Genomic DNA, 25,107 nt, shown 5'->3' with positions numbered 1-25,107 from the left:
ACTCTGCAGAAGCATTTTAATAAGATAAATGAGCAGAAACAGTTTAATTTGTCCTTTACAGGTATTGAGAAGACTATATTACAGATGAATATCAGAAACAACCTTTTGCATGTAAAAATAAATCTCTGCTAGCATATAAAAGTGTAGGATAATGCAAAACATTTGAAATGACAACAGATCCACAATGGATTTTAAAAAAAGGCAAGAACAGGCAGCAAGAGATGAATTAATGAACTTCCTCACCAAAAAGCCCATGTTTTTGCCTTGAATATGCCATCAATTACTTACTGTAAATCTAATAAGACACTTAAAAGTCACAATGGTAAATTATGAAAACCCAACCACCACACATTGCTAGTTTCATAACCTTCTGTTTTACACCAAAGCAGTTAATTATTCTCTTTTCATGAAATTGTACAACTGGTAGCACCCATGGAAGTGATTTTTATCTTCTTTCAGTGGAAACCAAACTGGCTATTATTCAAGTGGTGTTATACTTTCTCTGTCACAGGAATGTAGGAACTGTAAGGATTCTTCTAAAAATCTGTGCTTTAGAACACTCCAGTGTTACTCTAGAGAACCAAGCAATACAGAATCATAGAATGGCTTAGGTTGGAAAGGATCTCAAAGATCATCCAGTTCAAATCCCCCGCCATAGGCAGGGACATTTCCCACTAGAATAGGTTGCTCAAGGCCTCATCCTACCTAGCCTTGAACACCTTCAGGGAGGGAGCATCCACAACTTCCCTGGACAACCTGTTCTAGCGTTTCGCCACCCTCACCATAAGAACTTCTTCCTAACGTCTAGTTTAAATCTCCCCTCTTCTAGTTTAAGCCCATCACTTCTCATCCTCTAATAGTACCTTGTAAACAGTCCCTCCCCAGCCCTCCTGTAGGCTCCCTTCAGATACTGGCAGGCTACTACAAAATCTCCTTGAAGCCTTCTCTTCTCCAGGCCCCAACTCTGATGATCTTTGCTGGTACGCAGTTGGCAAATCTTATACAAAATCCAAGTATGATAAGGGCTGTCAAACCAAAAGGGCAGAGTAAGTATTCTGGTAAGTACTTTTTTTCATCTAAAAATAACAAAGACATATTCTGCCATTATGAGATTGCACAGAACAAACAAACATTCCTATGAATTTTACCAATCACACGCCCAAAACAGTGTTTAAATTTAACATAAATCATTGTGAAAACACAGTAGGGCACAAGCCCTACGAGGAGAGGCTGAGGGAGCTGGGATTGGTTAGCCTGGAGAAGAGGAGGCTCAGGGGAGACCTCATTGCTGTCTACAAATACCTGAAGGGTGGTTGTGGCCAGGAGGAGGTTGCTCTCTTCTCTCAGGTGGCCAGCACCAGAACGAGAGGACACAGCCTCAAGCTGTGCCAGGGGAGATTTAGGCTGGAGGTGAGGAGAAAGTTCTTCACTGAGAGAGTCATTGGACACTGGAATGGGCTGCCCGGGGAGGTGGTGGAGTCGCCGTCCCTGGAGCTGTTCACGGCAGGATTGGACATGGCATTTGGTGCCATGGTCTGGCCTTGAGCTCTGTGGTAAAGGGTTGGACTTGATGATCTGTGAGGTCTCTTCCAACCTTGGTGATACTGTGAGAATAAGTACACTTCAAGCGCCCTAAAGAACATACTCTAAATCACATGCCAGTCAGAGATATGATGGCTACTTCAATCATGAATTACAAAAAAGCACATGAAGAAATAGGATTTTACAAACAACTGCCTACTGGTTTAAAATACTGAGATACTGAGTTGTCTTCAGGGTAGGGAATTTGCACCTAGTCAAGTTATATGCATTAAGACACCTACCTAGAATGAAGACTACCTTCTGTCAATCAAAATGAAACACTGTAAAGTTTCTTTAAAATCTACTTCATAAGCAAATTTTCTAAGTAATTTCTTTGCCAATGCTTTCATCACTTGTCTGTCTCAAAGCTGTTTTGCTAAATTGAGGTTTTCATTACTCACTCTAATTGTAAGGCTAACATTGGACAGATAAGGCTGCTCAGACATGGCAAAGAAAGTGTTAAGTACCAATTAATTAAAATTCAGGTGTTTAGTAATGCAAACAGTAAGAATTGATCCCATGAGTATTTACTTTATGTAGGCCAAAACATTTTTCATGTTTTCACACACTATTAGTTTTTAATATCCCTCACCAATGCTACTGAAACTCACTGGGAGGCCATAACACATATTGTAATCAAGAAATTCACATATTCAAAGCTCAGTGCATCACATGAAATTTTTGCAAGTTACTCTGGATGTTTTTCCTACCTTTGATTTTAGTTCAACATATTTTAGATGCTTGACCACACCATCTCTAATAAAGGTGACTGCATAAGCCTCTCCAGTGGCAGATGACAGCTGCAGACAACTGCCCCTTTCCACGTTATATGTCAAGACAGATGGTAAATATTCCTGCTACAACTTCAGGGCTTCCCAGAAGATATGCATACCTTATCTAAGAAATCTAGCAGGCAGAAACGAAACACCACTCATGATTATTTAGTCCAATCTATCTCAAGCCAAAGAAGCTGTGAGCATCAGCAAGCGTTCTCCCATTTTTCTTCGGGGGGAAATAAAGGGGCCAAACTCCTCCCTATCACACCAAGATACATGCATATCATAGGTGACATCTGGAAAAATGATGCCCAAGAGCACAGTACTATCTGTTTCCAGAAAGCCCTCAGGCTTTGCAAGAGATGACAGATGAGTTGTCTTAGTAAGCAATAAGCAAATTGTATGTTTACTACTGGAGTATGATTTTTCCTAATAATAAGAAAATACATTTATAACTAGATGATTAATATGAACAAGAATATGCATTATGATGGAATCAGGACATCTTTTTAGTGTTCTTTTTCAGTCCTGATGGATATAACCTGATCAGTTTGATAACCTATTATATTCTTCATGTCATACTTCATCAACTAATTTTGCTACAATATCAATATTTAGATTTATCACAGATGTGATAAATGTCCCTGCAGAGGGACCTGGACATGCTGGAAAGATGGGCACAGTCCAATGCCCATAAGTTTTAACAAGGCCAAGTGCCACGTTCTGCACTTTGGCCACAACCACCCTAAGCAGAGCTACAGGCTGGGGACAGAGTGGCAGGAGAACAGTCAGGCAGAGAGGGACCTGGGGGTACTAGTCGACAGCTGACCAGCAGTGTGCCCAGGTGGCCAAGAAGGCCCATGGCATCCTAGCCTTTATCAGGAATAGTGTGGCCAGCAGGACCAGGGAAGTCATTATGCCCCTGTACTCAGCACTGGTTAGGCCACACCTTGAGCACTGTGTCCAGTTCTGGGCCCTTCACTTGAAGAAAGATGTTGAGTTGCTTGAATGTGTCCAGAGAAGGGCAACAAGGCTGGTGAGGGGGCTGGAGCATAGCTCTACAAGGCACAGCTGAGGGAGCTGGGGTTGTTCAGCCTGGAGGAGACTCAAGAGAGACCTTATTGCTGTCTACGACTATCCAAAAATAGGTTGTAGCCAGGCAGAGGTTGGTCTCTTCTCCCAGGCACCCAGTGACAGAACAAGAGGACACAGTCAGTCTCAGACTGCACCAAGGCAGGTCTAGGCTGGATGTTAGGAAGAAATGCCTCATAGAAAGAGTGATTGCCCACTGGAATGGGCTGCCTGGGGAGGAGTCACCATCCCTGGTGGTGTTTAAAAGGAGGCTGGATGAGGCGTTTAGTTAATTAGAAGGGTTAGGTGGTAGGCTGGACTCAATAATCCTAGAGGTCTCTTCCAACTTGGTTAATTCTGTGATTCTGTAAATCAATCTGAAATCTAGATTGTAGGTTCCTTTTACAACTTTTATGAGTCACACCATAATACTACTCCCCTCTTCAGAAGTTCAAAAGTTCCTAACACTTCTACATCATAAGTTAATGCATTGTAACAACATAATTATTTACTCAATATACATTCCTTCCTCTCCACTTGCCATAGTGCTAGACTATTAATGAAAATAAGAAAAATACCAGTTGCAGCTAAAATTCTTCTAGTGTTTCATAGACACCTGCTAGTGGAACCATTTTTGAAAGCTACTATTTTCCAAGAGAAGATCAACTACACGAGTCACTCCTAGCCTGCTTTGCAAAAGAACTTCTGATGATGACAGTTCCACAGCCTTACTAGGAAATTTCAGTCACTGTCCACCCTTGTGTTTAGACACCTTTTTTTTCACCTTCTAATGTGTACTGATCTTTAACCAGAATACTTCTTGCTGCAACTTAACAGTCAGAATCTCTTGTCACACCCCAAATAACATGGAGAAGCATTTATTATCATGCTTCTACATATCCTAAGGCATCTCTCAGCGTCATCCTCTCTGATTAGAAGAAATTCCAACCTTTTAAAGGTAACTGAGGTAGTGACAGGGAAGGGAAAGAGAAGAAATAAATTCTTGCAATGAAGGAACTGCCAGTTTTACTAACAGGTTCTCCAGCCTGAGAGAAATAAAATGGAAGAAGTTCAGGAAATGGAAAATTTTAAAAATCCAAGATATATCTCAATTTAACAACCTAACCTACCTATTATTAGCAAAGCAATTACCAGGCATCTTTCATTACATTACTCCTACACATCACCCTAACCACAATCAGGGCTATAATGAAGGACACAGTTCTTCAGTAAAATCAACAGAAAAAACCACAATTATGTAATTAAATGCTACTTCTGAACTACAGTTTACACTGATAGTAACAGCATTTCATTTCCTATTTTGTACACATTGTAAGCATTGCTTGTGACCTCTTCTTAACATCAAGATTTCAAGGGAAACCATCAATGAAATCTGAAACAATCTGATCCAATCTAGTCTCTGCATGCATTCTTGTCATAGTTCAGTGCCAGTGGAAGGGTAGGCTACTTGTACCCAATGGATTACCCTGTAAGGGATTTTTTTTTTATTGCTGTTTTGCACAAAATTTATTAAACTGCTATCCTGCATCTAAGCAAGCAATGCTGCAAGGAGAAATGTACTGTTCTGAGGAGTTTCATTTGACTACTAAGTGCGTCCAAGCTGAAAAGTTTCTGAATAGCAAGGTAAACTATAACTTCTTTTAAAAAAAAGCCTCAGTGAAAAGATAGGGAGGGTGCCACCTTAAACTACAGGGTATTGCAAAAAGTAGTTTTGGCTGTAATGAGCAAGATCTTAGAGATGGTCTTCAATTTGTAGCATGGATTGTGCTACAAACTACATTTCTAGAATACGACATTCCAAATAATTCTTAGGACATAGTAAGTCTGCCCTCAAGACAACAAGAATTAAACAAATACTAAATGTATTGCCACAGCTGTATCTGTCAGTGCCATATTTTCTTTGGAAAGATTCTAATGTATGTCAAACTCCACTCTACAGGTATAGCTTTAAAGTGGGGACATTGTTGTGTTCAGAAACATAACATGAGATCAAAAGAAACAGATGCAGATGACTGGATTCAAGCCCTCACAGTAGCCATCCTTCTATTTCTGTGGCATTAAGATTAACTAATGTCTTATCATAAGAATAAGACAGTTCCTTTGAAGGTCTGCTTTCAAAGATAAAGGTTATTTTGTGCAATATTTTTTGCTTAAAGAAAATTCCAGTGGAACACATCAGTACAAGATTAGATTGCATTCAGCTACCTTAAGTGGACTTCATCCTCACCAATTCCCACAACTGCTGAAATCTCAGTGTCTTGAGGGTCTTTGCTTTAAGTGAGGGCAGTCAGCAGCACAATACTATGTATGAAGGGTCAGAACTGCTGAAACGCATTCAATTCCATTGCCCAGAAAGATGGATGGACATAGTGACCTTCAAAACAAGGTTTGTGTTTTTTCCCAGCCTTTGTGCAAGAAAAATAAACTCCAAATGGCAGGGAGCCTTGATAACTAGCTGAGAAAGCAGCCAGTGCCAATCTTATTACAAAAAACTTACCCCAAGCCATGCTGCAATAACATAGTAATGAATAGTAACAAACAGCAAAGCAAAAGTAGTTTTGCTTTTGCATACTGCCAGCTATTTAATATTAACTAGTTTTTGTGCTGCTGATCAACACAGCTGAGGAAAGTTTGTACTGAAACAAAAATTATCACCCAACATGCCTGTCACACATGCAGACTCTGAGTTGCCTATATCAGTCTGATCAACACTTTGCCCTTTTTTAACTGCCATACACAACTAAGCACTACTTATACTTTTTTCCACGTACACTAGACCAATATCACCATTGAAGAACCAAACTCATCTCCTCTGTTTTCTCCACCAGCAAGTGAACTTTAGTCCACTTCATGGCTTTAGTCAACACAGCTATTAGAAGGTGGAGTCATCTTACAATCCAAAAATAAATTTAGCACTATGATGTATGATCAAAGCTGGAGCATTAAGTTCTCTGCACTTTCAAACAAACAAAAATATTAAATATTTAACACTAACATGTAAAAAGTAAAAATAAAAAGCAATTGTCAGAACTAGAATACAAAAACTAAGTGGAAGTGATTGCAAATAACACTAAAAAAGTAGGTTCTGAAGCACTATGATAGAAAACATTAAAAACAGTCAATATAGGGCTAATATGTCTAATTACCAAACCACTTGCAGCACACTCCCTTGTAGGGAATAGTGCCTTAAGCACTAAAAGATTGTTCTTTTGCAAATGTAAAAATACATAAGTTATATATATTTTATAAATATATATAAAATGGTCACAAAACTAAAATTGTCTGCATGAAATACTATTACATCATGGACTCTGCCAACCTAAATTCATTGTGAATTACCATTTCACTGAGACCCAGGCAGTTTCACAGTCATTTTGCTATTCCACAACTTTGACTACAGACATACTTTAATCAAATAGCTCTTCTTATGCAACTCGCTTAGAACTTTAACTGAAAGGCAAAATAAGTATTTAGGGTTATGATGTGGTTTTTCTTAAAGCAATTCCTACATGTGCAACATTTAGACTCACTTACCAAGCATTCTGTACAATGTACTATGTACCACCTTAAAGACAGTATGTATTAAGCCACCTTGTTTTATATGGCAGAGCAAGATCCTCTCAAGGCAGAAATATCTATCATGGCTTGGACTGTTCAAGTCTACTCATGCTTGGATGTACTGATTGCCTGTGAAGGGCATCTCTGAACCTTCCCCAGTTTTTTCCAGTCACCCACACCATAAGTGCTGTGAAAGATAACTCAACAGTGGCAAACAGGTGTCACCAGAACAGCCATACAAAAGAACACCGCACAGCATCTCTTCTTTTCTAGTACTCTCACTAAATAAGGACAGAAAACAACCGTCTGTCAAGCAACCAAAATTAATTTACAGAACCAAGTACTTCAGTTTCTCTCCACTCCTCATCCCTCCCCAACTCTTCTGCATGCATTGAACAATCTTCCAAAACAGTCAATCTTTCTATCATTCAGAATATGAAGGCAAGCATAGCTGGCCTAGGAGATGTACTCATTCTGGATAAATAACCATGTCACTCTTATCTGCATGGACCAACTTCAGTGATAAAGTTGTATGCTCTCTGAATCTTTAACCTTTATTTTGCGGGCAGAAAGAAAACTGCAATGAAGCTCATTAAAACCTTACTTCAGTAGCAGTGAATTACCTTTGCAACAAATGTCACTTCTTCTGTATTGAACTAAGAAGCAACAAACTCATGTTTTCCTTTCACAAATGCCATTTCTTCACTGCAACAGCAAAAGCTAGTGCCAACAACTGCTAAAAAGCAGAACAGAAAATAAATTTACTTCTGCAAAGAATAGTCAACCATTAGGTAATGCTGCACTTCCAGACTATCATTTAGCAACTTCAACTGCTGGTTAAAATTTTCTAGGATGCAATAATAGAAAGGTATGTGCACTGGGAAGGGCATGTTTACCTTTCAATCAAGCTGGATGCCAGCCCACAATAGTTTCACTTACTGGATACAAGCAGTGTCAGTTCTTTTTTTCAGATTGGACTGTTTTGATATTCAGTTTTCATAGCCAATTGTCCGTTTCCCAAACTCCTCTCAAGTATGAGAAAAATTATTTTATCCTACCAAATCTTTGTATGTTTTCCTCTAAAATGTCCTTCTGTCCCCAACACACTTCTTTGATATACTCAAGTACTGGAAATGAGATTCTAGCTTCCAGTGTCTGGCATTAAAAACAATACATAGTGCACCCTGATCCTAAAAGGGTCTAAGGCCTGTTATAATAGAGGAAAAAACCCACCAAAAGAAAAAAAAAGCCCACAGCATATTTTACTCTGAGGATGAACACCCACAACAGTGATGAGAAGTCTCAGAGCCTCCACAGTTCAAGGTGAAGACAAGAGGGCTTTCTGAGTTTAGTGTCTTGCAAAAGAATAATTACCCTTTCAAGGTCTTATGTTGAATGAGATTCTTCACTTTCAGATTTTGGTCCACCACTTCTTCCTTGTTTTCTGCTCTGCAGACAGTTCCTTCTGCTCTGATTAGCTTTAGGTGTTTTGTTTAACAAAATAATTTTAAAGGCCAACTCTTTTATCTTACTGTGAATAGAGACATCTACTCCAACTGCCTCTCACATGCAGGCCATTCATTTTTACATTACCTCCTTTATGACTTTTCCTTCATCCTCCTAAGCTGAACCAACAAAACAAAAAACCTTAAATCAAAAAAACTTAAATTCAGTAGGCAACTGAATGGGACTATGAAGAAACCAGCAAGGGGAAAATTGCAAGGATCAAGAATACTCCTTTCCTGGTTTAGTTTTACATATTTTTAGCTAACAGATGGTTTTACATGAACTAAGGTGAAGCAGCATTGATGTGGCTTTTCCATAGGCTTTGCTATTAAATGTAATGCAATACAATGGCTCAGTAAACTCGGTATGGTGAACAGAGACTACACAGGAAAAATAATTACTTCAGTTACTGCTCCTGTGTTGTGTTACATTTGGTAGAGTGTCTTTTTTTTTTAATTAGAAAACTTAAGATATGAACAACTAAAGAGCTCTTAAACATGTCACTTGAAAGATGCTGCACTTCAAGTTACAATCCAGTTACTTCAGAAATAAAATACTGTTAAGAAGTCAGAACTCTGTAGATTCTCTTTATGCAACTATGAAGTAATTCAAGTAAGCCTAAAGTTATTTATTCTGTTTGGCCCCCCACAGATGCCAAACAATGAACCACGACTACATAACAAATTTCTTCAAGTTCAGGTATGATTTCCAATCACAGCTTACATGATGTGACAATCTTCCCACTCTCACATCCTTCCCTGAATTAGGTTAACAGTTTTCAGAATTTTCGAGGAATCAGGTCAGGCATCTAAAGCAGCAGAAAGTTTTTGTGTGGGCAGATGGGAAGGATAAGCTTCCTGCAGGAAGGGAACTCCCTGAAGTGGTTCACCATTGGGTGGGGAAAACAGCACAGCCAGACAAAATAACATCTGAGGCCTGAGAGCAGGGAAGAGGTGGGTCCATCATTTTCAGCAGTTTACAACTACCCAATTCATCTTGCTGCAGCTAAGCCTGCTACACAGAAAGGAAACTGAGCTGCACCTATGAAATACTCTGAGTCTTGTTTTGAATTCTTGAACAGCAAGAATCCAAACCCTATCCCCTCAGAAAAAGAAGGCAGATCTACAGGCATGAAGTGCACTCTGAAAAACAGTGCTTTGAATATGTGGTATGGAGAAACATCCCTTTGGCTTCCATCAGCCTCAGAGAAACTTGGCAATGATAGCTACTATAGGACACATATTCAAATATACTTCACTCAGGTAAAATAGTTTAATTTAAGCTTTCTCCTTTTCTTTTATTTCTGGTATATCCAGAGTGTCTTTGCTTCCTCAAAGGACAAAAAAAAAATTAATTAGGCTTTAGCAGCTTTCAAACTATTTAACCTGTTACGTGTAGGAGTGGCAGGGTCAAGAGGCAAGATGAACCTGCAGGATGCAAACAAGAACAGAGATACAGACACTATGATTTTACATACCTGCACAATGATACAGGCAAACACAAGGTAGATTTCAGGGGAAAAAAAATGTACTCTCATCTCTTATGCCTAAGGAACAGTGAAAACTAAGTCTTCCAACTTCACCTTTACTGCCTGTCCATCCCAGCTATAACAACAGTATATTGAAAGTGGACAAGTGGCTAGGAAGATTAATTGAAAGGAAACAGTTCCCAAAATTTAAGTGAGACATGGACAAACTGATGAACACACACTGCTGGAGCAACTGTACAGAGTTATTCTTCTGGTCGAAATTTAGTTTAAATAAACTTAATGCTGTTTGCATGATTAAAAAATGCTACCTATAATTCAGCAAGAGCCAGAGAATAGAGCTTCGTGAAGAACAAGAAAGCAGGCAAAGAACTTCCAAGAAGTGTTAGAAAGTGCACAGTGAACTGAGGAAGCCATATTCAAAAGATGAGCTATTCACAAGTGGCTATTTCACTTGCAAATTCTTTTTTTTTTAAACTGAAACTTCAGGTTCAGATCCTAAGATTAAACAAAACTGAAGCACTTATGAAACGTGTATGTACTAAAGGGGTCTTGAAAATAAGATTAAAATTATCTCACTAGATACACCTTTTGCTCTCTCAATGAGAGGAAGGAATGGCTGTGGTGAGATGGGACCTCTGGAGTTGAACCCCTCCAAGCTCAAAGTAGAGTCAGCTAAAAAAGATTGCTCAAGGTCTACATCTGGTTTGCTTTTCATATGTTCATAGACTCTCTGGGCATTCTGCTCCCGTGTTCAATTATAGCAAAAAAACCCAAAACCCAACCAAACAAAAAAACCCACAAAAAACCAGCCATCAAACACCAGGCAAACAGACAACAAAACCCAACACTTTTCCCTTATGTTTAAGTGGTATTAAATTTTGTGTCCTTTCCATTTACTTGGCTGTTTCCACACCCGATGTGTATCCAGCCCTGCAAAGAGGTCAAATCACATTGAATAACAGAAGTACCCTGAAAGTTGTATTTTTTTGCTGTAGAGAAGCATTATGAGCTTTAGTTCTAAAGAAACCACATTGACCAGAATAAGTTTACTACAGCTTCAACACTGTCGAGAGAGAAGTAGCTGCTACTCTAGCGTTTACTTTTCTTCTTAGTGCTTTTAACTGCTTTACATTGCTTCAAACTAGGAAAAAACATAACTCTTCCATATTCTAATTCAACACTAGAAAGCTCCTTTTTCCAGCTGAAGAGTATTTACAAAGGAACATAAATAGATAGTTGTGCTAAGGAAACACAAAGCATGAACAAGTCAGCAAAATTTAAGTACAGGCAGTCTGACACTTGCTTCTCTACCCTGATAAATGGCATTCATAACCACTGGAATATCTAAACAGTGTACTGAACACTCGAGACCAAGACTGCCATTTCCTGATATCCATATAGCTCAAAAAAGATGGTACACAAAATTTGTCACTATCAGAAAGTTTTGTACTAGTACTCCTTTCCCTGAGGGACATGAGATGGCTGGGGAAGCAAAGCTTCCTCCCCCTGTCAATGGTCTTTAATCTATATTCATAATTTCTTATATACTGAATTTTTATGCTTAAACAATAAGAAATTCTGCTCCTTGCTCTTAAGAACATATATAGATCATATATAAGAAATGCATGCCCATTGTTTTTTCCCTACATTTACTCAATGTAGACAAGCTGTTGTCTTGCACTTGAACTGAATAAAATTCACAAGCTGCAGAATTGAAACGCACCTTAACTTCTGAGTTCTGTTTCTCAACTTTCAATTTCATTCTCAGTATTCTGTTTAATTAAAAAAAAAGAGTACAACTTAAAGAAGCTGCTGAACTTACTGCATATTCACCAGAAAAAATACACTCTGCCAGTATTTATTGCAACTTAAGAGGGTAGAAGGAGTAGAAAAACAAAACAAAACCAGCTGTGATCTCATTAGCCAAGCTCATTATGTAAGCCCTCATTAGCCACCATCTCACAGTAATGTGAATAAACCCTATGGACACTGATAAAAAAGAAGTGATCAGGGATACCGAAGCTGAATAACCATGTAACACTCCAGCATGCTGTCAGCACACTGCAGAAAGCCCACGGTCAGGCTTTGCAAACACAGACCCCTGTTCACCACAGTATGAACAGGAGTTCCAATATTAATACAGAATAAGGGGCCTGAGTGTGTGCTACACAAAAACTCCAACATGCTTCAGGCTCCTTCCCTAAGCACACTTTACGTTAACAACTTTTAATACTTCCCAATATGAGAACTACGAACAAAGTTTTATTTTTGGCTATTGCACACAGGCTTTACTGTGACTTCAGTCTGTTTCTTTAATTTGTAAAAAACCTTTAACCATATTACAGTCTTCATATCAAAGTTCTGGAAAAGCTAGACTGTAACTATATGAAAATTAATAAACTTTTGATAGTTCCAGATGACTTCAGGGGATTCTTCCCCCCTTTACCAAAGGAAAGGCAAGCAGTATCGATATAGTAGCCTGGAACTTCAGTGATCATCAGCTACTACAACCTCACTTAGAAGGACCATCAGATGAATAAAAATTTCCTCAATGAAGTTATTGCAACACTTTAAGCAATTTTTCAAAATGCTCTAGTATTTTAAGCCAGTGAAGTTCTTCACTGAGCTCTTTTATCACACAGCTCAGGAAGTTAAAAATATACTCAGCTTTCTCCTTTTCTGCAGGCATCTTCATTTTCTCATGAATTAGTTCACATTTGAACATCACAACTAACAGTTCAATGCTACATAGAACTGAGAGGCCATTTCCACTAGAAACTGTTTCATTGTTAACTACTGAAAAGGTATGTTAGTTGCTAAATGTTAATTTACGTATTTCATGTCCAGTTCAAATGTCACCATTTAAATCTCTGATGAATCTACAAATAAGCCCAGATATTTTTAATAAAATATTTTTTCTGGCCCTCCCTGCAAAAGAAAATTAACAGAACAGTTTGGTTCAACTTCTGCACAGACTAATATTTTCTCTTCTCAATCCAAAGGAAGGCAATTTCTCAGTCATCCACATACAATGATGCACATGTATCAATGGTGATTTCCTGGAGGTCCTGAGAGGACATGGCATCTCCGAAGCAAACATCACTTCTTACACCATTATACTCTCTATTTTCCTTGCCTTCCACCTCTGCAATGAAATATGGATATATAAGCAGAAGAACTAAGTTCTGAGAAAGGAGTAAATTAAAAGATCAAGAATTACATTTAAAAGTTGTCTTCTCCATTAAATAGTAGTTAAGTCCACTAAGGTGAATAAAAAAAAACATTCCAACCAACCAAAAAACCAAAACCAAGCAATCAAAAAGACAACCCATAAAAGAAATTTGTTCTTGGGAGTGCAAAAAAGCTGAAAAAGCTGTTTAATGTTTCGTTTGGAAGAGGAGTTAGTGTCACAACACCCGAAAAAGCCTTTGGAGTTTCAGGGGTGCTAAAGAATATACAGCTTCCAAAACCAGAGATTATCTTTCTCACAGAATTTTACTCTGGCAAACAAAGCATTTAATCATTATTCATTTCCACACAAATAGATCTAGCCTTGAAAAGCAGATGTGCATGACCTAATATCAAATGCTATTAGTATGTTTCTGGGCAAAAAAGGTTTAAATTTATGTTGTATAATCCATTCAAAGCAGGTTTAAAAATTTTAACTAATGTAGCTGAACAATGAAGTGCTACTTTCAGACACGGTAGAACAAAACGGTTCCTTTTTGGCCAGGGGGAACTTCAGCTGACATACTTCCACAGATGACTGAAAAACTTGGAAGACAATTAGAATACATTAAGTAAACTTCTGTGTGACCAAAGAAAGGAAAGTCCATTGTCATGGAAAAGAGTATTAGATACACTTTGTACCTGAGAAATACTTGATTCTGGCAGTCAATATTTTCAGGGTAAAGTGCAAAGAATAAACAACATCAGATTGGAATGCATACCATCCCTCAAGAATTCACCATATCATTTGGCATAACTATATAAACTCAATACAAAAAGTAAACACTACCAATAAGACTTAATTGCATGTCATGTATTTTTCCAGAAGTCATCAGAGGTGCATAACATGTCAAAATGGGAAAGAGAAATACTGTTTGGATTTAATTTTAATGTCAGGTGTTTTTTAAACAAAGAAAACGGGGGGAAAAAAAAAACCCTACTCATCACTGTACTCACCTACACCAGACCACACTACTAGGTATCTACTGCCTTGCCTGTAGAAAAGGATGTAGCACTCTGTTGATCATTTTCACCTATATGTCACAATTTATCCTTTAAAATCCATTTTGATAGCTTCAGCAGGAAATTCCTCACAAGTTTATAGCAGCCTTCTAAGGAACTCAATCATTTAGGGGGACAGTCATCAAAAGGCACAAGTAACCATCTTAACAGAAGAAGAAGTAAAATAAAGGAGATTATTAGATGAAATTCCACCTACTTGGAATATGACCTCAGACTAAGAATCTACCTCCTGACAGAGCAGAAAACATCTGCTGTAAGATAAAGACGACTCAATACCACAGTGAAAATGCACAGCTTACTGCCATGAGGTTTGTCACAGTGAGCAGCAAGTTACACCATTTTGCCAGAGCATACACTCTAGAAGTTCAATATTGAACAATCTACACTGCATCACAAAGTGTGACTCAGGAATGTCCTCCAGTCACACTGCTTTTCAGAGCAGGAGGCATGGCACAGGTTGCCAGCAACTGTGAGGGCAAACAGAAAGCCATGATTTGCACATACACATGCATGTGAACAGTTTAGGTTTAAATAATTTTCCAGCATCCCTCCTTGGAAATACCATGCAATTACACAAATGCTCACAAAAATCAAGTGTAAACTAGTTCAAATAAAAAATAAAAACGCTCCAGTTTGCTGAATCAGTGCAAGTATCAAAGTGACAGGGCTCTGACTCACATTTAGAGAGGAAAAAAGCTGCTGCACTGCTTCAGCCCTACCGGCAACCTACCATCTGCTACAACCTTCTTCCAGAGCTGTTCACCCTGCAACTGAGTTGACAGAAAACATGACTGTGCCTGAGTCAATTCCGTTCAGTCGGCATCTTCACTCAAGCCCACCTTTTATGGGAAGTTTAATTTGCCTGTCTGAACAGAAGCAGCTCAGGTGCAGACACATTCCCTCCTGCTACCTGTACAGCGAGGTCCAAAAAGGAAGGGAGCTGGCACACAAGGGCAACATTAACTCAGAGCAGCAAAGCAGCCAATTTGTCTACCGCTGCTCTGGAACTCATGATACTTGAGCATGCATATAAGATTTGCCATTTAACAACAAGATGTCTGCTATATATATGCTACTGCATTAAGTATGTCATTCAGCCTCCATTTTGCTTTCCTGTAAGGTACAGAATTCCAAATGATCATAGGCATGAAGAGTTCTGTTTTTCTTCTGACTATGCGTGTATACCTAGCTGAATAAAAGCACTAAGTATCAAGTGCATTTACTGCACCAATAAAGGACTTCACACATACTTAAGTACACAGTAGTTGAACCACCTAGGTACAGAAGTGAGTCTGCCCTTCAGTTATGAATGCCTTCTTTGCTCTGGGGAAAGGATTTTGCTTTCCAAGTTTTTCAAGCAACTACTTTTACTGAATAATTAAAACAAATATGTATGACTGTGTAATGGATCAAGGCAAAGGAGATTAAAAAAAAAAAGAAATGCAACACAAAGCCAGATTTTCAAGAAAAAAAGAAAACCAGCTAAACATCATGAGGTTAGAGTTAGGAAGTTTATTTCTAAGATAACATAATATACCAAAAATGTAAAGCCAAATTAATTTGTGGTCCCTCACTGAGCATCTTAAAACCAGTATCATTTTTAAGACTACTTCAAGCACAGCATCCCTCTAGGGACCCGTAAGTGCCTGCAATGTTACATTTAACAGACAAGCTACAGAAAAAAACCTGCTTGTTATTTGCCTTGTATTCCTTTGGAAGGAGAGGGAAGATAGAATTATAAATATTTAAGCAAATCCTGGCTTACCTCTTTGAAAATGAAAAATAACTGTGATAAAAGGAAGAAGTGCTGATGTACTTGGGATTATATGAGAGATAAAAGACAGAGAAACTACTAAAATCAGTCAAAATTAGGAGCAGGAAAACTTAGACAGGAAAAAGCAGAGGCATGTAAACATGAAGAAACAGATTACAAAGGTATGGTTCAATGTCAAAAGCTTATATAGGTCAAAACGTACGACGTGCTTGCTTTTGGAGAGCTAGGATTTGATGATGCAGAGAAATGTATTTCTCATCTGGAGAGGATTCCAAAGCACCTCTGGATGAATGGACATCAAGAATAAAGTAAAAAGAATATGGGGAAAATCATGTTGGAGGAACAAAGGAAGCCAAAAGGATAAATGACAAATACTTGTGTTAGCACCACTCTTTCCTAGGAATTAGCTGTCAAAGTCTCCTTTTTCCTACTCCCCCTCTTCACTGTCCGCTACCAAGGAATGACTTGAAACATGAGCACCTATATTTTATTCCCCTAAGTTTTGGAAAACAGAAAAATCTATTTCAATTGTAGCAAACCCACCAAATAATTTCAAGAACATGGGGTATCTTCCTCTTCAATGATAGTTTGACCTTACTGTTCAGAGAGAATAGGCCCATTTAAAAATCACTTTGCCCCACATGCACACAAAGGACTGAAACACTTGGGCTAATGAGAAGTGTCATATCAGCCAAATAATAGAAGTAACACTCTAATAATTCAACATGTTATTAACTGATCAATAAATAGCAACTTCTGACTACTCTAAAGAGTCACAACTAGACACCGCCTCAAAGTAATACTTCTTCATCAAGCAGATACTCCTATTTTCTTTGTAACATTAACAAGCCCCCAGTCCAGACATCATAAACATGCTAAACACTATCCTAATAGTCTTAAGGTTTGGAGGTTTTAATTAACCTTCAGAGAATGAGTAATAATTTTCCAGTGCAAGTGCTTTTTAAAGATCAAAATCTGTCTTACTGTTATGAAAATGAAGTAACATTGTCACCCTCTAACTTTCCTTAAAAGGAGAGCACAACTGTCAGGTAGACACACAGAATTTATATAGTTATATAAAGCCCAAGATTTTTCCCTGTTTCAGTACTGTCTGTTAGAATAAGCAACAATTCAATGCTGTATCTTGACTGAAAATTTTATCCATCACACATAGTTATGCTGCAAATAAGCTCAAAGACACGACAGAAAATGTAGCGTTTGACCCTGGTAGGGCACATAATTCACTGTAGTAATGAAATCAGAAGGTGATGAACAGCTAGCAGCTCATCCTGCAGCTGCAGAGAACATTTATCTCTGAAGGATCAAAGCGTTAGGATGTATAAATAAACTGTAAGTGGCAGCTTAATAAATAAGTTTTACAATCATAATTCTAAAACATTACAGGTTTGATCCTACATTTACATACTGGTGTTTGCAGGAAGTCCAGTGCTTGCCTTCAGGGGCTCTGTTTGAAGGTGATGAGACCACATGAAGACATGTGTCAACCCACACAGAAAAGCTTTCCAAAACTAGGTCTAAACATGATAAACAGAACAGAGTGGCACCCAGACTTGATGCAATACTACCAGGTTACACACCTTTAATACCTCTTTTAGACCAGAAAAGTAAACACATTGGCAGTGCATGAATATCAGCAATGACTGTTATTTCAACTACTCAAAGGATGTTCAAGCAGCTTCATAATATCTACAGAAGATTTACAGTTCATACGGTCCTCTAAAGTAATCCGGAGCCCACTTAAAGACAATCCATCCGGTGAGCTCATACACATTTTTAGTCACTGGTTACCTGCTGAGCGTTTTTATCTTCTTTACTACTACCACCAGCCTGTTAGGATGGTCTACATTCAACTGGTACAATTTAGAGTTCGTCAATGTCACTATCTTCTTCTTTGAAGATGCCAAGTAATGAATGACCTTTGTTGTTCAACTGTATTGTTTAGCAAAGCCAACAATCTCTGGAGGCAGTGCTGAAGCTTACAGATAAATAACAGTTCCTATTCAAGAAAATAATAAGAGCTGTACATGCGATTTGAAGATCTTTTTCCTGCCACAAACCACAAATCTAGCTACAACAGCTTAACAGGTATTGACTCTTTAAAAATAATAGTATTAACTCTTTAAAAATAACTGAATTATTAGTATAGCTGTGTAAAACACAGCTGTATTACTACACTGTCTTATCAGTGTGAGTGCTTTAATACAAGTCAAACTCCATTGTCCCTATCAAGTGTCTAATTCTTTAGTGTCATGCATAGCTAATTTAACCACCCCAATGTAAGTGTAAAAATCAGTATATTTCATTTCCCACCACTGCATGTTCACTTTATATACATGAAAAGGACTCCTGAAGATTCAGAGAAACACGGAGAAAAAAATCCCTAGAAGGGCATCAGAGGCCTTCCTAAAAAAACCCCGAATCTCCAAAACAAACATTGTTTCAACTAACCAAACTCACAAACAAGTTATCATTGCAAACGGAAAGTAATGTTGTTACCTAGTGGTGGAAAACTGGGTATATGCAACACTGTACAGGTTTTTTATGATTTGTATTTGCTAACTTTGAATTCTTGCCTACAAGCAATTAAATGACTTCAAGAGGGGAAAAAAAAATCCAAACCAAAACACACAGAGCACAAACCCAACACAACCCTAATTAAGAAAGTAGTGGAAGGTACTGCTTTTCTTCCACTCAGTTTTGCAACAAAGGGTCAGTATTTTTGCATGTGCCAATTTTGATTCTCAGCAAAGTATCTGACAAACAAGAAGCTACACCATTTCCTGACCATCTCAAACCTGCTGGTTCACAATCCTCTTGCAACATCAGCAAGAGCTGGAAACTTATGACATAAAAGCACTGCAATCTTAATCCTCAAATACCAGTTTTCCACAGAGTACAGTAACCAAAACAGGACTGTGTGTCCCCCAGCATCTTATCAGATCATAACTTCAATTACATAAACCAACACTAGGTGAACCTAGCCTGCATCTTCTATGACATTGCTTTGCTTTCAAACAAAATAAATAACTAGAGAAAAAGGAGGTATGAAGACTTTGGCGCCACTTACTCAAATGCAAAGAAGAGTCCACTGGTGACCAAGATGAGAACAAGAGTCAGGTAGAAGACTCCAGTCTGTCGAGCCATCATGATCCTCCCATTGCAGAAAAACTTGTTTCTTCCAGGAAAAACCTCCCATTTTCTCTTGGGTACTGGTTTCTTTTTCTTATGGGGAGACTCCATGGGAGACGAAGAGCTGTGTGTGCTGATCTGACTATATTCACAGTCTTTCATGGGCCCACTACCACCTCCAGGAGTCATCAAGAGAGAGTAAAATGTGGGGAGAACCCCACTAAAAATATATACAAGAGATAAATGTGCAAATATTCTTCTGACCAAGATAACCCTCTCCACCAGCCCCAGTTAATAAAAAAGCAAACAAAAGCATGAAAAGTCCACTACAAAGCCTAGCAATAGGTGTATCATGCAAACACCAGTTATCTCTTCAGAAACCAAAACTGTCACATCGGAACTGCCGGAGAGGGTTCCTTCCTTCTCCAGTTACAAAACAACCATGTAGACCAACTCTTTTAAAAACAACTTATCACAAAACAAGACAAAAAAAAAAAGGGGGGGAGTTGGAAGGAGGAAAAGTAATTATAAAGCAGTTAGGCTGTCCAGGAAAAAAAAAAATTAGTCTTGTTTTCAAGTTTATTTTCAAATGGGAGGGTTTTTTTTTTTCGCTTCCCACGCACACCCTGAGAGATCTCTCCGAGGGTCAGAAGGTTGGTCAAGGCAAGGTTTAGCAATCGAGTCTATCATTCATAGAGATTTGTTATAATCCTCCTTTGCGCAGCAGATTTCACTGCTAAAAATGACCATTCCTAAAGCGTTCCCCCAAGAGACACGCGTTCAAAAAAAAATAAAAAATAAAAAGGCAAGAAAGAAATCAGGCTGCAACTCCAGCTTCTGAGGAACACTTGAAGCTCTCTTCTTCCTGAAGCCGGCAGTTAGCTGGAAGCGGCCGCCGCTCACCGCTGCCTGGGGGGCGCAGGGCTGCCCGTGGGCCCTTCTCCTCTGTCACGACTCCACCGAAGGGGATTCCCTTGAGCCCAAGAGAGCCCGGGGCAGGACCGGACTCCAACAGACAGCAGAGCCTCGGCAGCAGGTCGTCATCCTCCCTCCCCACCGTACCTCTCCCCCAGTTATCGCCCCGCACGGCACCGCCGCCGCGCTCAACCCCCGCCTGCCCCTACACAACAGGTCCCCGCCGCCTCATGATCCCCAGTGCCTCAGCCAAGCGGAGCGGGCAGCCGGCCGCGCAGCAAGGAAGTTTGGGAGGTAGAGCAAGCCTCCGCTGCCGGTGGAAGATCTCTGTCAGCAGCTCTCCCTCGCTTAACCATCCTCGCCGCCCGCCTCAGAGCTGCCGCGGGCGGTCGTACGCCGCCGCGGCGCAGGCTCCCGCCCACGGCCCGCGGCTCTGCCGGGCCCCCCCTCGCATGTTGCCCCCTCCCCTCAGCGCAGAGGAGCGGCTTCCCGTTGGCGTTCCTAGTGTCGCCGTGCTCTTGCCCAGACCAAGGTGAGGTAAACGCCCAGCTGCCCCTTCGCGAACCAGAGACTGGCGACTTTCTCTTCCCTGGTTTTTGGGTTTTTTGAGTCCTTATCCAGGCTTTTCCCCAGCAGCCAGACTCAGAAACAGCGGTTGCCACCTCTTCATCTTCAGCGAGAGGCGGTTACCACCGCAGCAGCGGTGGCCGCCCGCAGGAGGAGCCGGCGAGGCACAGGACCACACAAGCGCGCAACCCCCACCGCGGTCGGTCAGCCAGTCAGTCGCTTCCCCGCTACAGGGCAGGCAGGATACCCCAACCAGCCCCGGTGAGAACGCTACACCGCCGGCCCGAACCAGCCTTCTCTCCGGCTCCTGCTAGAGCGCGGCAGCAGCGCTGACTCTTCCCCATTACCGCCCCCACAGAAACGGCTGGCAGTGCAGGGGAACGAGGCGGGCGACGGCTGCTCTCGCCGCCCGCCCGCCCACGCGGAGTACCCGCTCAGCCCTTGCCTCCCGGGCCCACGCAACCCGCCCCGCACCGCCCCCCGGCACGCGCGCACGCGGGAGCACGCGCCGCGAGCGATGTCGGCTGTCAGCCCCGGGCGGTGGCCGCTCCACCCCTGCTCCGACTGCCGAACCGACGGCAAACGAGCCGTGCGGGCCAGCCCCACCCACAGGCCCGACCGAGCGGGACCGGCCTCCGCCTTCGTGCAGGCTCGGGCACGGTCGCTCAGGGCCACGCCACTTCGCCCGCTGGGAGTTGTAGTTTTGCTCCCTTTCTGCCGTAAGGAGGCCTTGGAGAAGTCTGGTGGAGAGAGACTACAATTCCCAGCGTGCCTAGCGAGCGGGCGCGGCAGGAGGGGGCGGAGTGAACCCTCTAGGGAGCGCGGGAAGGGCCTGGCGCCAGGCGGCAGTGGGGTGCGGTGCGTTTGAGGGGTGTCTGCGCCGTGAGCTGCACCCGGCGGGCACGCACGGCAGCCGCTGGTGTTTGTATTGGGGCTCGTATCTCAATCAGGGCTGAGGCTGCAACCTATCCGTCATCCTGCTGAGTGCCCCTGGATCACCACCACCCAGCATAACCAGGGGTTGTTGCTGTTCCAATTACCCAAATAGCCCTCACCTGTAGGGGTGAGATGGGCCAGCAGGCACCTGAAACTCCTTTTACTCATACACACAAATGTTCCACCGTTTAGCGGTGGCGTCCTTACATCCTATTACATTGCTGGAAGAAATGGGCTTGTTCACCAATGCCAGTGTGCTCATAGAGACCCCTAATCCGTCCCAGTTTCTTGAGGTGCATCCCAGAGAAGTATGAGCCACAAAGAAAAGGCTTTTCCAGAACCACTATTACCAAGCAGCACCAGGGAAATTTTAGATTGCATATCAGAACAAATGTCAGTGAAAGGCTTGCCAAGCATTGGAACTGCCTGCCCAAGGAAGTGGTGGAGTCACCATCGCTGTACATATTTAAATGATGTATAGATGCAGCACTTAAGTTTAGGGGTGGACTTGGCAGTGCTAATGGTTGGACATGATGATCACTATGGTTTTTTTCAACCTAAACGATTCTATGAACCGCTAGAGAGAAGCAGATATGCACGGTGTGAAAAGGGATCTGATGCAGCTGTTACAAAGGTTTGCAACTTAGCAGAGAACAGAGAGTAGACTAGTTTGAGAACACAGAGTGGGAGCCAACCCTCGGTTCTAAACCCCACCAAATTTCTGGAAAAAAATAAGATATGTTACAGTCATCTCGCATCTCTCATGGCTGAATGTGGTTCTAGGAGAGACAACAAAGACAGCTGAGGTGATGTGATTTCTCATAATTCTATTTCTAGTTTTGGAATGGAATATTTACCCCTTTAACATGATAAGCGAATTCCTCATCCATAACCAATGATTGATGAAAAAGGAACCATGGAACAGACTGACTGGCATTGGATACTCTCCCTTCCTTGATTAATAACTTTGGTAACCAGCTTACACAGAGCAACCTGGTAGACATTCTCCTGGTGAGTCTGTAATCTATTCTATTGATACACAAGAATGATTTTGGAAATGTTAACAACACATAAGAAAAATACAGCAAAGTGTAATGAAGTGTTCCTTTGGCATGTGGGCAGCAGGATGTAAAAGTTTCTGATATAATTTCTTGTGCAAATGTACTGACATCCCTTTTCCTCATCGAAATATATAATATACATATATATAATAATGATATAATTCTATAATATATATTTAGTTATCTAATAATATATAACAATAAATACTGCTGTATTACAGTATCGCAGTATCACCAAGGTTGGAAGAGACCTCACAGATCATCAAGTCCAACCCTTTACCACAGAGCTCAAGGCCAGACCATGGCACCAAGTGCCACGTCCAATCCTGCCTTCAACAACTCCAGGGACGGCGACTCCACCACCTCCCCGGGCAGCCCATTCCAGTGTCCAATGACTCTCTCAGTGAAGAACTTTCTCCTCACCTCCAGCCTAAATCTCCCCTGGCATAGCTTGAGGCTGTGTCCTCTTGTTCTGGTGCTGGCCATCTGGGAGAAGAGAGCAACCTCCTCCTGGCCACAACCTCCCTTCAGGTAGTTGTAGACAGCAATAAGGTCTCCCCTGAGCCTCCTCTTCTCCAGGCTAACCAATCCCAGCTCCCTCAGCCTCTCCTCGTAGGGCTGTGCTCAAGGCCTCTCCCCAGCCTCGTCACCCTTCTCTGGACACGCTCAAGCATCTCAATGTCCCTCCTAAACTGGGGGGCCCAGAACTGAACACAGTACTCAAGGTGTGGTCTAACCAGTGCAGAGTACAGGGGCAGAATGACCTCCCTGCTCCTGCTGGCCACACCATTCCTGATGCAGGCCAGGATGCCACTGGCTCTCTTGGCCACCTGGGCACACTGCTGGCTCATGTTCAGGCAGGTATCAATCAGCACCCCCAGATCCCTCTCTGTTTGGCTGCTCTGCAGCCACTCCGACCCCAGCCTGTATCTATGCATGGGGTTGTTGTGGCCAAAGTGCAGCACCCTGCAGTTGGAGCTATTGAACTCCATCCCCTTGGACTCTGCCCATCTGTCCAGGCGGTCAAGGTCCTGCTGCAGAGCCCTTCTGCCCTCCAACCCAGCCACATCTGCCCCCAGCTTAGTGTCATCTGCAAACTTGCTGATGACTGACTCCATGCCCTCGTCCAGATCATCTATGAAGATGTTAAAGAGGATGGGGCCCAGCACTGAAGGACACCACTAGTGACAGCTGCCAGCTGGATGTGGCACCATTCACCACCACTCTCTGGGTCCGGCCCTCCAGCTGGTTCCTAACTTTGTCTTGGTGAATCTCTGTGGACAAAGGAGCCATTAGACTGGGGCAAATAATATAAATTGAGCTAAGTTGCAAGCAGTTTTCATGACAATGTGATCAATTTAAGCAGGTCCAAAGAGCTTTTAAATGTCTTTCTAGTCTTGCTTTTGCAAGCCCAAGACGACTGGTCATTTATTGTACAGTCTTGCAACACAGCAGGATGTACATACTGCCATCTTCTCTGCAGTAGATAAGTTAAGCAGGCAAGAGGAGGTAAGAAAGCTTTTTTTTTTGGCAAGCTTTGGAGAACAGAATCAATTTTGCATTTACAGTTCTCCACTGCATGTTAAAACAGTATCTGTTGATTGGAGTGGTCACTTCCAGCCCCTGACATTCCGTGATTCTGTAATCATGTAAAGTATGGAATATTTTCATAGTGTTTCAGGTTCCAACTTTGGCTTCTTACCACATAGCTTCACTGCTTCAGATAGAAGTTAGAATCTATGGGTATTTCAATGTGTTCCAGCAGAACAGAACGAGAATTGTCCTTGAAAACACCATCACAGTCCAAAAGTTTCAGAATTTGCCATACTTTCCTGGTCAACAACTGCTTCCAAAGTTGAACAAAGACTGCCTAAAAATCATAAAATTTCAACTGAAAAAATAACCACAATCAATGCAGAGGTCATCAGTGTGGCATTTAAACATTTTTTCTTGCTTCAATTTCAGCAAAGGAAAGAAAGTAGTCTTTAAAGTCAGTCTTGGAAGCTGACACAGAACACGAGCCAACCAAAAGAAAGGGCCAGGACAATAGTTACATAAGGAAAAAAACCACAGATTTTTCCAGTGTTATCAGTCCTGGAGCACATCAAATGTTCCTTCACTGGAGCCAGGAAATCATTTTCCTCAGCCTTACATCATGTATTAACAGAATATACTGCTCAAATAGCAGAGTGTGTTATGGTTTGTTTGATGTGTTGCTTCCACATGAAGAAACTTGTATTCATCATTGCTTGGTGCCAACCAGTATCGTTTAATTGGTTGGTGCTATATCCACATGTCTGTATATTTCAGTGAAAGTCAAGTGTCCATATTACTGATCCTTGATTAACAGAGTTCATAGAACTTTATACTAATCACAGTTCACCAAACCAATACTTTTTCTGCAGCAAACAGTTTTTCCCTTTTTTAAATGTGTGTGTTGTCACAATATGT

General features: G+C 41.2%; 2 protein-coding genes across 4 annotated transcripts in view; one reads left to right on the top strand and one right to left on the bottom strand.

The window, feature by feature from the left end:
- The window catches only part of ZDHHC14 (zinc finger DHHC-type palmitoyltransferase 14), a 121,994-nt gene extending 101,760 nt beyond the window's left edge, over positions 1-20,234 (bottom strand). For all 3 annotated transcript variants that reach the window (XM_064169108.1, XM_064169111.1, XM_064169109.1), the window contains exon 1: positions 19,116-20,234. In XM_064169108.1, the coding sequence (XP_064025178.1) occupies positions 19,116-19,366 (251 nt within the window). In that variant the 5' untranslated portion in view covers positions 19,367-20,234. The remainder of the gene's footprint in view (positions 1-19,115) is intronic.
- Positions 19,530-21,439, top strand: LOC135189133 (ESX-1 secretion-associated protein EspI-like). Its single transcript, XM_064169158.1, has 3 exons — positions 19,530-19,621; positions 20,049-20,624; positions 20,729-21,439. The coding sequence occupies exons 1-3, from the start codon at positions 19,530-19,532 to the stop codon at positions 20,922-20,924; spliced, it is 864 nt and encodes a 287-aa protein (XP_064025228.1). The 3' UTR covers positions 20,925-21,439.
- The last annotated feature ends 3,668 nt before the right edge of the window (positions 21,440-25,107 follow it).

Source organism: Pogoniulus pusillus, chromosome 31 (genome assembly GCF_015220805.1).
Source record: "Pogoniulus pusillus isolate bPogPus1 chromosome 31, bPogPus1.pri, whole genome shotgun sequence".
In the NCBI taxonomy this organism is placed as follows: domain Eukaryota; kingdom Metazoa; phylum Chordata; class Aves; order Piciformes; family Lybiidae; genus Pogoniulus; species Pogoniulus pusillus.
The sequence above is the reverse complement of the archived record's forward strand: the minus strand, read 5'-3'. Positions and strand labels throughout refer to the sequence as shown.